At 39.6% G+C, this 13,869-nt stretch overlaps 1 protein-coding gene across 1 annotated transcript in view; it reads right to left on the bottom strand.

The window, feature by feature from the left end:
* Positions 1-13,869, bottom strand: part of TENM2 (teneurin transmembrane protein 2) — a 785,744-nt gene that overhangs the window by 24,551 nt on the left and 747,324 nt on the right. Inside the window, exons 24-25 of the mRNA XM_075209829.1 lie at positions 11,346-11,521; positions 2,591-2,826 (exon numbers count right to left, since the gene is read on the bottom strand). Coding sequence (XP_075065930.1) covers positions 2,591-2,826; positions 11,346-11,521 — 412 coding nt within the window. The remainder of the gene's footprint in view (positions 1-2,590; positions 2,827-11,345; positions 11,522-13,869) is intronic.

Below are 13,869 nucleotides of genomic sequence, written 5' to 3' on the forward strand. Positions count from 1 at the left end.
ACAAAACCGCACTGATGGGTGATGTCTGACTTGCTAACTGGGTTCTGGAAAATCATAGCTTCTAGTAAAACTTTTAATTTTTAGATTCAGTCTTCATTTTAACAATGACTTTTCATCCACCAAAACACAATTAAGTGTTCCTTTGTATGTGGCAGTATTAACATAACATAAATATTATGTAATTTAAACACCAAACACCCCCTTATAAGAGCAAATCAGCATTTTACACACTGCAGTGACAGATTATTTGTATCTTGCCAGGAGCACTAAGGTGTTGAATATAATAAAAATAAAAATGCTTTTTTTGTACGTTCATTCTCTGACAACAATAAGTTGCATCTGGTCCTGTTTATTAAACTGCTAATGCGAGAAAATATTTTTAAAAGGGCACATGCTAAATATTTTAAAAGCATAGTATATTTTGATTACTTTTGTAACGAGCCTTTATTTCTCTTCCCCACTTTTTCTCCTTCAAAGAGCAGCGCAGAATGTGGAATCAGTACACTTTTTTTTCCTTCATGCCAAAGGCAGATAATACATTGTATTACGTTTTTTGGAAACTATAATGAATAATTTAAATTCAGATAAAAATATGACCAACAAAAATACGGTACAGAATGAATTTTAAGGTTTATTTGGGAACAACTTAAAATAGAAGTATTACTAGATTTATCTCTCTAAAAACCGACTATATTTTCACTAGACCAATCTAATTTTTATGAAACAGAATAAACACCAAGGGATAAACTTGTTTATTTAAAAATAAATGCTATGGGATTTTCAGTACCAGACAAGAGTTTTATTTTAGGTCTGTTTCACCGAGTTGGAAGTGCTTAATGTATTCTATTTTTCCCCTCTGCAACGTACCTGACTTCTGGATGTGGCTAGGAAGCCTGTAGCTAATTAGTGCCCTGATACGTTCACAGGGCTGAGCCAGATAACAAGTAAAATGTGTGGGTACCATGCTCAGGATGCCCGTTGTCTGAGACATACGCACCCCTTTAGCTCCTACACTCAATTTTACAGGCCTATAAACTTGGGGAAAAATTAATGTAAATTGTGCAAGGCTGTCAGCTAATTGGATGGCTGCTGCAGCTTCATATTTGCAGACTTCTTAAACATCCTATTACAAGCAATGATGAGAAAAAAAAGGAAACAAAGGATTGTTTATAAACTGCACCGTAGTTATTAAGCTGCAATTGCAGCCTAATTGCAATGATACAGCTAATACATAGTTGCCAGCCTTTTCAGGGTGGCCTCCGGGAGATCAGGGTAGGATGTGGGCATGAGGGGGTGGGGCTCGGCGACTTGCGTAATTTTGGCCCCGGCGTAATTTTGGCCCTGTGACGTAATGGCGCAAATGCGTCATTTTACCAAGGGGAGCAGGCTAAAAAGACACGATTCTCAGAGGCTCAAAATCTGCCAACTTCTCAAGGAGGTGGGGAAATTAATTTTCCTTCTCTCTCTCTCTCTCTCTCTCTCAGTAAATGGCAACATTTTATTTTGCAAGGATTTTTTATTTGAAATCTCTTTTGTAGTCCTCATCATATTCTATAGCAGAACATTGCATTCATATATAGATATTCCGCAGTGGGCGGCATGGTGGCACGGTGGTTAGTACTGCTCTCTCTCACAGTGCTGGGAATGTGGCATCAGGCCACTGTGTGAAGATTGTATGTCCCCGGTGTTTATGTGGGTTTCCTCTCACTTTCCAAAAACATACTAGTAGGTTAATTGGCATCTGACAAAAAATGAACCTGTGTGTGTTTGTGAGCTAGAAAATTTGGACTGTAAACACAAATGGGGGAGAGACTGATGCAAATTATTAAATGTTTTTGTTAAGGCTCTGTATAATAAGTAGGCACCATTTAAATAAAGGATAATAAATTGGTCTTTGTATGCACTGGCATGATTACAACACAAAGTACTGCACTTCCACATAGCTTGTCCGGGAGAAGAGAGATAAAAGTTACATTTGAGTTCCCTCTAATATACTGCAAGGAGACTGCTTTGTTTCGGTCATGGGTATTACTGCTACTGTAGGGCTGTAGAAAAAGAAAGTACAGAGTTGTAGAATGCCAACAAATCATATTATATAGAAAATCGACCTGGAAGGCGTCTTCTACGCAATTATAGCTCTAGGTTCTGACATTGACTAAATTGTCTAGTTCTACTGCTATGTATTACCTTTAATATGCTATGAGACCATAAAGCAGATCCTAAAATTCAATAACATAAAGTGATTTGAAAGCTACATTCCATCCTACAAAGGTAGCACTGTGTGATCCTATATTAATATCCCCATGTCATTGTCATTTATATTGGTTTTCTCATTATTGGAATATATTGCCTCCCTGTCTATCTGTATTTATTCAATTCATTTCTGTGATTTATGCTAAATGTAAAAATGAAATACTCTAGGCTATGTGCACACAACAGAACATATTTCAATTGTATCTGGTCAATAAGCATCTGTCATATATTTGTCCAAATTCTTTTAATAAAAAGAGCAACACATAATGTTCCTTCGGGGAGAGATAGTGTTTCACTGCTAACTGTACAGTGGTGAGTCAACACAGATAACACTTACTCTGAGCTTCCTCCCAAACACAGTCACTTTGCCTTTTGTCTGCTCTTTACGTAGCCGCCATTCGATGGAGTTCAGGCCATTCTCCATGGGCAAAGAAATATTGCGCCGTCCAATTGTCGGGGTTACTGTGCCAGCTAAAATATGGGGTTCGCTGTGAAAGCTGATCCCCATCCCATTGGCGTACAGCACTCTCAGTGTTCCATTGCTGCATAACTGGTAGCTGTTCCTTACTTGATCTGGGGGAAAAAACAAAATATCACTAAGTACAGTATTTCACAATTAACTACAAATTGCAGTATTGTATAGCAGTGTTAAAATGGTTTTACCTTGCAAGATAATAACTCATCATAGACAAATGTCAACATAATTTTGCCATCGGACAAATAGAAGCTCCTACAAGGAAGTAGCTTCCAAGACTGAATACTTATTACCGATTTGCTAACATAAACAGTCTGATTATAGAAGAAGTTATCCAACAGCAATGAAATATAGTATATTTACCATATTTACCATATTAGTGCACTTGCACTGAAACACTGTGGGCCTGAGTCATTAAGGAAAGCAAGGCAATGAATGGAGTAAATCTTCTCCTGGATAAACCATGTTACAATGCAAGGGGAGCAAATTAGTTCATTATTTTGCACATAAGGAAAATACTGGCTGCTTTGTTATGTAGCACACAAATACTTGATAGCTTATTTGTACAATGAAATGTAAAGTTGATCTAGGACATGCCCTACCCCAAATATACATCTGTCCCCACATCTACCTCACCCTCCAATGCAACATGGTTTTGCCCAGGTGCAGAGTTACTCCTTCTTTATGCTTTGCTCTTCTTAATGACTCAGGCCCTGTGTTCTCAATGAGCAGGATCCACCCATTTACCCAACATGACTGGATTTATAAACGTGCTTTATCATAGAATGTATAGCTGAAGCAGATAAAGAAAATCAATGCATTTATATGATAATGTACTAAAGTATAAATAATCATAATAAGAGACAGTTGTACTATACAGTTTGAAATAAACGTAAAGGATTTCAACAATCACATTATCTCCAAATTAAAATGCACAGGAAGTCTAGCGCTGACTAAAACGTACAATAAATCTGATCTTGTCAGATTTATATTAAGATTAATTTTGACTCTCTCTTTCTGAAGGGATGAAACAGAAAACACAGGTGTATACTTTATGTTGAGCTTTCCATTTACCTCAGATTTGCTAGTGTCAATTCAGCTGACACAATACACCTGTGTTGAGAGCAACCACTTTTTATAGATTTTCTCTCGACTTTCATTTCTAAATAGAATTAAATAAAAAGAAAGAAACCGCTTTTACTCAAAGGGCTCTTTTCTAGAAGCTGAGATCAGCAGAACAAAACAGATTAGTACAAGAAGATCAATTGCTTATGTTTCCTTTATTCTTAGACATTTAGATATGTGCCCTAGGGGATAGCATGTAGAAGCTAACATTTGAAGAAGGGATCTACTGTGCTATTGCTAAAGCTTACAGACAATACTATCTGATAATCACAGGCCAATACATCAATATGAATCCTTGGCTATCTTGTTGACTATCACACATTGTCTGTTGGAAGTTTGTGGTCATTGCCTGCTGTCATCGGATAAAACAGTCATGTTCTTCCTGACAATGACTTTTACACCACAGATATCAAGCCAGGCCAGTTAAAGACAATCTCAACCAGCAACACTGCAGAGGCCCTCACCTTGCAAAGGGCATCATATTTAATTTACCACAGTCTGTCTTTACAATACATTGTGAATTTATGATAGTAATACTTTCAGAGCTGGTTTTAAGTAGAGATGTTCACTTACCCCCGTGTTTTGGTTTTGGTTTTGGATCTGGATTAACTTCGTGTTTTGGTTTTGGCAAAACCACCCTTGCGTGTTTTTGATTTGGTTTCGGATCCCAATTTTTTTTAAAATCCCAATTTTTTTTTTTAAAATCACATAATTTGGCTCTTTTCTTCATCCCTACATTATTATTAACCTCAATAACATTAATTTCCAATCATTTCCAGTCAATTTTTGTCAAGTGACCAGAACACTGTTACCCCTCCTGTTTGTGTGTGAGCAATGGCACTGAGCATTGTCACTGGAGACTGGAGAGTGACAAGAACACTGCTACCCCTGTTTCTGTGTGAGCAATGGCACTGAGCAATGGCACTGGCAAGGGCGGGCTGGGCCGGGGGTAGGGGGGTTGGAGAGAAATATCCTATTTTGGGCCGGTGGACTATCCTCCTCTGGGACCAGCCACCTTTCATGTTGGCCGTGGATCCTCCTGATCCATCCCCCCTTCCTACATGTAGCCTATCAGTGAAACGGCAGCTGTCAGATGGGACGTGCACCACATGACAGGTGCTGTCCCATGTGAGAAGTGCTGCAGACAGCATGCAGAGGGAACAGGGTAAGTGTGGGTGCAAATTGTGTGCGACTGTGTGTATAGTGTGTGTGAGGGCCAGTGTGTCAATATAGTGTGAGTGGGGGCCAGTGTGTCAATATAGTGTGAGTGGGGGCCAGTGTGTCAATATAGTGTGAGTGGGGGCCAGTGTGTTAATGTAGTGTGTGTGTGTGTGAGAGTGGGGGCCAGTGTGTTAATGGAGGCCAGTGTGTTAATGTAGTGCATGTGTGTGTGAGTGTGAGGGCCAGTGTGTTAATGTAGTGTGTGTGAGTGGAGGCCAGTGTGTTAATATTGTGTGAGTGGAGGCCAGTGTGTTAATATAGTGTGAGTGGAGGCCAGTGTGTTAATATAGTGTGAGTGAAGGCCAGTGTGTTAATATAGTGCATACTTGACTACTTTTAGGCACTGAAGTCAGTGAGATCCCGGACAGGAGGTGTGACTAGAGGGCGGGAGGGGGCAGGGGCACAGTCAATTGGGTAATTTTGGCCCCGTCCCCCGCTTCAAAAATTATGTTTTGGTGCAGGGGGTGGGGCCAAAATGACACGATTCAGCGCAGATCGCATTATTTTGGCCAGGTACTTGTTGGATGCGGGAAACTTGCCTGGGTGACCGACTTTGATTTCGGTAGTCTCCCGGACATACCGGGAGAGTTAGTGATTATGATATAGTGTGAGTGGAGGCCAGTGTATTAATATAGTGTGAGTGGAGGCCAGTGTGTCAATGTAGTGTGTGTGTGAAAGTGGGGGTCAGTGTGTCAATGTAGTGTGTGTGTGTGTGTGAAAGTGGGGGCCAGTGTGTTAATGTAGTGTGTGAGAGTGCAATTTAATTTATTGCTCGGGCTGTTTTGGGGGAGGAAAATAGGTTTATATATTAAATGGGAATACTATTAATTTAATGTTGGGTTTGGTTGGCGAGAAATAGATCTATTTAGCAAATGTGAATATTATTGTTTTAATGTTAGGGCTGGAGGGAGATCTAATTATAAAATGTGGGTCCTATTGATTTAATACTGGGGCTGGTTGGAGTTTTTTAAATTCTATGTATCCATTCTTTTCCAAATAGGGAATACAACATTCCAGGATCCAGACATCCAGCAAATGAGCTAAAGAAACCAGCAGCCACAAGTGGTGAAAGTGACAAGAACAGGTAGGAGAGAGCAGGACAGTCTGCCAACTGTCCTGAATCTGGTGGGACAGTCCTGAATTTGGGTGACTGTTTCGCTTAGGACAGTTGGGAGGTATGTCCTGCTTCACGCTGTACTGCTCGTGAAGGCAAAACTGTGTGTACCTAACAGTAGTGCACACAGTATTGCCTGTGTATTTGTCTAAAATGATAACCATGTTACATCATATGGGCACCCATGTCTAAAGAGCCCCGGGCCCCCCAGAGCCTTAATCCAGCTCTGGGCCAGGGTGTCAGATTGACACCTAGTGTTCTGCTCCTCCCAGTACCATCTCTAATATTATTTGGCTTCCCTAAAACAATTAATAACACTATTAGTATATAAGGAAATGCAAAAACAAGCCATTTTGCTGACAAAAACATCAGGGGCTAAATGTATCAAGCTGAGAGCTTTCCGGCAGGTTTGAAAAGTGTAGATGTTGCCTATAGCAACCAATCGGATTCTATCTGTTATTTTGTAGAATGTACTAAATAAATGACAACTAGAATCTGATTGGTTTTTCAAACCCGCCGGAAAACTCTCAGCTTGATACATTTACCCCCAGGTTTTTAAAGCAAACAGGCTTTTTACATTTTGATAAATCCCATTATAATTAGCCAGGTATGTAAAAATATATATAATAGTATAGTAATAAAGTATCGCTGGATTAAGCAACACTAAAATAGCCTCTTTATATTGATAAATATATATTGTACAGAAAACGACCCTTTAAGGATGGGTCGCTACTTATGGGCTAGTGCTGTGTGCTTGCCCCCCCGGGATAAAGTTTACCAGCCAGCCCATGGGCACTGGAGACTGGAGAGTGACAAGAACCCCCTGTTTCTGTGTGAGCACTGGCACTGAGCAATGTCACTGGAGAGTGACAAGAACCCCTTGTTTCTGTGTAAGCACTGGCACTGAGCAATGTCACTGGAGACTGGAGAGTGACAAGAACACTGCTACCCCTGTTTCTGTGTGAGCACTGGCACTGAGCAATGTCACTGGAGACTGGAGAGTGACAAGAACACTGCTATCTCTGTATCTGTGTGAGCAATGGCGCTGGATCTCCTGGGGAGGGAGGTACTTATGGAATCCAAAACCTGTTAGATCCGACAACGCAACAGTGATGTTTTGCCTCGATTCAGATCTGAGGACGCTCAAAAGTAACGAGCCTGCTCGTGAGCCTACTCGGATCCCCAAAGTTCGAATGGGCTCGGTTTTCATAAAACCGAGCCTGAGCATCTCTAGTTTTAAGAGCGGGTGAGCAGAAGTGGGGTGCATGCATTTCACTATGTGTAAAAGATGGTGCATAAATATGCATCACTGCGATGTATATTTAGAAGCACCGCATTTTACTAATGCATAGTAGATGCCCTTAGTGTTTACAGTGTGTACAGAGTTGGGCAGAGCAAGGAGTAGTGTATATTAATTATTTTGTAACCTTAGCTCTAGAAATATATGTTACATCTATTCTGTGGCATGGTAGCAACTGAGCATATAACTAATTTCAGTGAAGGAAATGTAAATAATATGACAACAATGTACCTACTCCTGCAGAAAACAAGGTGTTTCATTCCCACCAGTAGACTTTAATTTAAAGCGGTAGCTAAATACATTCTGGGCAATAATACAGTTGTTGGAAACTAATGTAATAACTTTCTGCTTTTCCATTATTGTTTGCTGTAAATTTAAAACCTAAAACATAGTTTACATTTAGCACTCATTGTATAAAGTAGATGGAGTAGACCAATGTGGCACCAAACTGTGGAATTTCTCTCCCCTTAAGTACATCACAGTGTTAATTATAGAGAGATCAATGTTATCTTGCACAAGCTTTAAATACCAAATGGGGCTCTTCATTAAATGTGACTGTAAGGGAACTACAGCTGCGTCCATGCCCATCAACACATGCATAATATACCAGTTGGGAGGTCCCCCATTGATTTCAATACTGGCTGTCACCACAGCATACGGCTACAGTGAACTTGGAATAGCAGAGACTGTGTGTATTATGTGTGTATACAACATACAAAGAGGTAAGTATATAAATAATAGTAAAAGCAAATGTTAAAATATTGAGTATTTAATGCACAGTTAATGCTTGTGTACAATAGCAGTGAAACCACATGATATGTGATCTGATGGACCTGTACCACTTTCTCACAAGCATTCACTTTGTGTCATTTTCAATATTGTCTGCAATGCTCACACAATAGAGTTCAAGGTGAACACTGACAGTGCTGTAACTAGACATTTTAGTTCCCTGGGCGAGACAGGGCACCGGCGCCCCACATCTAAGTGGGAGTGACATTTGTCAAGTGGGTGTGGCCAACATAATATGGGGGTGTGGCTAGCACTTTCCTGAAAGAATTCTGGTACACATATTTGCAAATCCATTAAACATTTAAACTGGAGTCTTAAATAAGAAGTTTCTCAAGTTAAGATCCCTAATGAATCAGGCCCCTAGTTATCATTTATTTAGTACAGTCTACAAAATGACAGCTAGAATCTGATTGGTTGCATCTCCACTTTTTTAAATCAGCAGTTTAGTAAATTTACCCCTAAGTCTCTTCACTAGTAATTACCTATAAAACTAGACGTTTAATGGTCTTTTTAGCATTTCTATAAATTGAAGCCAGGTTTTCCACCAATCTTCACCTACTTGAAAGTCAGCCTTACCAATATGGGTCTTTTCCACTCCCCTATGAATTACCTATTTATGCAAATGAGAAGTTCATGAGGGAGGAACATGGACAGCTCAGTCTGTTTGAGAAAGTATTTATTTAAGACACTAAAATGCTTGTTTTTTTATACTAATTTACAGGTAATGCTGGTACCAATGAAGATGAAATATGTAAATAAATAAGGTACACTAACTAAAATGACTAAGCGCACCGAAAAAAATTACCCTGCATAAAGCATATGCAGTGGAAAATGTTTGTGAACCCTTTTGAATTATAGCTACTGTTGCATTAATGTGACCTAATATGATGCATATCTAAGCTTTAATACTAGGTAAAGAAAATCTGATTAAGCATTTGAAGAGAATGCAGGAAACCAGTGCTATACGTTTTAAGGATCTGCTGGGGATCCAAGCCTTTTAACTGTAAATTTGTAAACACCACTATGACCTGCCTGTACACAGATTTGGAAAAGTGGCTGGAAAAGGTGGCATTATAGTCACAACTTCTGGGCTGCTTTACAGCGTCAGGACACGTAGAGGTGACAATCGAGAGAGAGATAGAGGTCGCAATCGAGAGAGAGAGAGAGAGGTCGCAGTCGAGAGAGAGAGACTCTTTTACTTACCCGCAGTGGAACGCACATGCGTTCCACTGCGAGTAAGTAAAAGCATGTAGATAGAGCCAGGTAGCGCCACCCTAGTTATGGCTCTGAACACTGATTAAGTACATATTACACTACGCTGCAGGGTGGCCTTGGGAACATGCTTTAAACACATACTTAAAAGCAAGGACAAAGTACAAGGGTTTGTCTTTGCTTTTAGCAGGTGTTGCTTTTAAGGCCCATGTGCAGAGTGCCTTAATTTAGAACTATGAATGTATCAGTTGCAATTAAAATAATTAAAGCTGCATCAATGCAGTGGAAGGACATTTAAGTCTGTCACTTTAAAATGGCTTTAATCCGTCGAACCTATCAGAATCCACAATCTGTATGATTTTACCACCCCCTTAACCTATCCCCACTGCAGCATTACTCAGCCATGGTTTTTAGTAGTAGCTAATCATGGAATCAAAAAAATGTATACTTACCAAGTAATGAGAGATATTTATGCAAACTGGAGTGTAATGCGACTTTGTATGGATGTACCTGAATGTAACCACCTCTGGAACATGTCAGCAGTGTATTGGCGGTATCAAAATGTTTACATATCTACTCCAGGACAAGGAGAAAAACTCTGAAGGCCAGAGGTAAAACATCTATTCCAATTCAAAATCTGGTTTTCAGGCCCTCCTTTATTTTGAGTATAACTTCTTACCTCTAGGCTTAAATAATGTCTTTAGAGTTCCTCTAACCAATCCCATCCAAACAGACATCTTGGCTAGCGATAGTGCCAGTCACTAAAGATAGCGGTGGTTAGTGCCACGCTAGTAAGTGTAACTATGAGACTTCCTAGAGATCTACTCCAGGACTGTTGCTGTAGCAAGATATGTGCTTAAGAGCTTGTGAAAGAAAAATACTAGGTTCCAAGTGGGAGGTTCCAGAACTCATGAGACGTGTGGTTCAGCTTTGAGTAGCAGTGAGAACTTGGACCAGGTGCTGTCAGCCTGACAAGTCAGTGAGCCAGGTACAGGAGCATGAATGACCACTCCTAGAGACAACCCAAGAGGATCTCATTTGTACAGACTGTCCACTGTGAGTACTGAGGGGGCAGGAGACTGAAGCTACAAGTGAAATGATACCCGGTAGGAAGGCATGATCAAAATGAGTATAAATCCCTGATTAGTGCTTAGACTGGAAAGAGAGAGACAATCCTAATTAGCAAGAGTGTTAGCTCTGGGCACAAACCATGTAATGTGTTGTCGCGCTGATCTATGCAACCAAGAGCTGTGATTATAGATTTCACCATCAGAGAGATGGCTGTAACTGTACTGCACTACCTGTATCCTGTGTACGCTCCACGCCAAACCTTCATTTTCAGGGGCACTTGTCCATCTAACTACCCACTGTATCCTAGGAAGAAGAGGACTAAGCTAGACCTTAAAGGCTGCATAGCCAATGGCCATTACAGTTAAAATCTGTCCTTGTCATTAGTTTGTTAAGGAAATACTTTACCATGCGTAAAATATACTTTAAAAGTGATAGGAAATGTTTTGGTGCACACAAGTTTTTATTGTTTTCTTTTTAACTGCAGGTGTTAAACATAAGCAAACTGATTTTTATTATTAAAACTTAAACTATTTTATAAAAATAACATAGTTTCATCAGTGTCCAAAACTTTAGGTGCCAGTTGCTGGGAATATGGCCATTGTGCAACCTGGAATAATTCCTTTGCTGTAATAGTGTGAGACAGGTCTGATTATGAGATGATGACCGTCAGCAGGTGATCAGATGATTTCACAGCTATTTTACAATTTATGAATAGATTAGTTGGCAGTGCAGCTATGTGAGAGAGTAAGGAAACAAAAACATGATGAATATTTATGCTGAATTACCTTGAACAACAGTATATGATGCCTCAACTGAGGATAGATTGGTTATAACGGTGACATCATCATCCCGGTTTGAATTTTCTATGTCGATCGTAATAGATTTTTCCATTTCTCTGTGGAGACTGGTAACAACTCCAGTTGGACGGGTTACATTGGTCAAGCGGCCTTCATTGTCGTAACTAAAATTGAATTAATTAAACAAAATTACTTGAAAGGACAGTGGTAAAAACACTAAGATGACATATTCTATAAGTAGCTTTCTATAACTGAAGTGGATGAATTAACATAGAAAAGGTCAGCATGATACTGTGCTAACAATGTCTCTACCTTACATGTTTGAGGTATACTATTGCATTCCTTTATACTATATTCTGTATGCAAAACAAACCGCTTAAGGGTATAGAAACATGTTACTATTTATTTATTAAATGGCGTACAACAAATACTCATTTGCATGTCATTATCTAGAATCCACAGCTGCTGTGAAAGTGATTGCTTGGTAATACTGGTTTTTGGACCTGAATGAGACATGTAAATGCATTGTGCTTCTATCTTTATGGAGGGTATTAGTAAATCATTAAAATATAGAGGAGTACCCATTGGTGCAGCTCAGTGAGCAAAGTAATGCTGCTGTTTCCAACACGTTGTGATATCACAGTAAACCTGTCTGGATGTAGTGCTCTAGCGATAACCAGCACATGCTGCCAGCAGCTACAGTCAGATGTACTAAATCTGCTTCTGTGACTTAGTGTTATGGGCCTGGAGATGTAGCTGCTGCAGAACCAGCATATGTGATCAGCACTGGTCCTATCATATGGACAATATGTAGTTTTGCTGATTCATGTCATTTGATCCTGGGTCATTTATCTTATATTAAAATGCACAATAACTGATTAATGATAATATATTAGAGAGCAATACAATACCTTTTCTATGTAACATGTTATAGGTGTCTGGTTATGCCTGCAAACCCTTGGAGATACCTCAGGCATGAATATTGGGCTTTCCAAGCCGATTATATACATGCAAGATATATTTTGTATCTGAGTAAGCCTGAAAGAGTGAGGATGCTGTATACAGATCATATCTGATCTTGGCCTTTTCCTATGTGAGATAGCTGGCTAAGAATACATGTTAGATGTTGGTGTTACCTGTCATAGTTAAAGCATATAATCACATAATAAAATATTACTCTGTATTTCCATGTTCTCATTGTGCTTATAGCACGGTGTAGAGCACAGATCTTTCACATGACATTATGTTACTCACTCTGACAGTAAGTTCTAAACGCAATGTTACACTTGTTAACGGTATGACTTGCTAATTAATACACAGCCTTACAAGACATTAAAGCTAATTATCCTCATCACAGACCCAACAAATTATCCATTATACCCCTAGCACACTGCATGCTGTTTTGAAAGAAGCTTTACATCATAGTTCATTTTCACATGTCTGAGCCGAGCGTGATATTCAGAAATGAATGGTATCGATTTTTATTCTCCATTGCCACAGTAGATTTGCCTTCACATTGCATTGCAAGAGCAATGGCTCAATAAAATAGAAAAGGCATAATGCAGCAAGCTCAGACTTCACCACTAGATGTCCTCCTAAGCAGCGAAACCTTACCATGGACACTATACAGCTGCAAAAATCATGTTTTCTTTTACAAAAGGCAACATAGATGCTTTATACACTCTGTTACTATTTTTCGGTTAAGTGCATGCAATTACATGACTGGAAACCTTTAAAATTATTAATTTCATGATTACACTTGTTGCCACCAAGTAAAAAAGAAACGTCTATATAAAGAGATTTTATATATAAAAAGCACAATTGTGGTAAACACATGACAACAGCAGTGATTTTTGCGACAAATTGCGTGTATTTATTAAGCACCCTCTGTTATCTCACAATATGTGTAACTATGTAACACAGTCACACCAAAGAGGGGCAAACACAGGATTTCTAAATGCTTGATTTTGGAATAAAGCAGAAATAAAAAAAATAAAAATACCAAAACACCCTACAAGTTTACATTTACATATCCAACTTGCTCAACACTACTGCACAGAGAAATATCCCTTTCTTTTGGCTAAACATAGCTGAGTGTTCCAGTGTGTCTAGCAGTACACATACCAGTAGGGTCAGGCCTGGCGGGCAGTGTAGGCGGGCTGATGCAAATGTTACAACATGTGCCTAATAGAAATGTGCCCAATGCGTTGACTCGAGTCCTCTGGGGGAAGGGGGGGGGTATCTGGGCAATAGGATACCCCTCCTTAGATGACACCTGAGTGTGTTACTGCTGACTGAGTAGAGCTCTGTTCGGAACCAGGTTTGCCTCAGTGGGACTGTTGGCATATAAACTTTGGCATCACACTAACCATCAGCTACGCCTTCATAATGTTGAAGGTTTTGCAGCACAGATGTTACTGTTCTGCATTTTCTCCACTTGATCAAAGCCTGTATCAGTTCACTTTCTGTTTTTAACCTTATGAGTAAAAACCGACACTAGTTTTTTAGGGAA

This window comes from Mixophyes fleayi, chromosome 4 (assembly GCF_038048845.1).
Source record: "Mixophyes fleayi isolate aMixFle1 chromosome 4, aMixFle1.hap1, whole genome shotgun sequence".
NCBI classification, from domain to species: Eukaryota; Metazoa; Chordata; class Amphibia; order Anura; family Limnodynastidae; genus Mixophyes; species Mixophyes fleayi.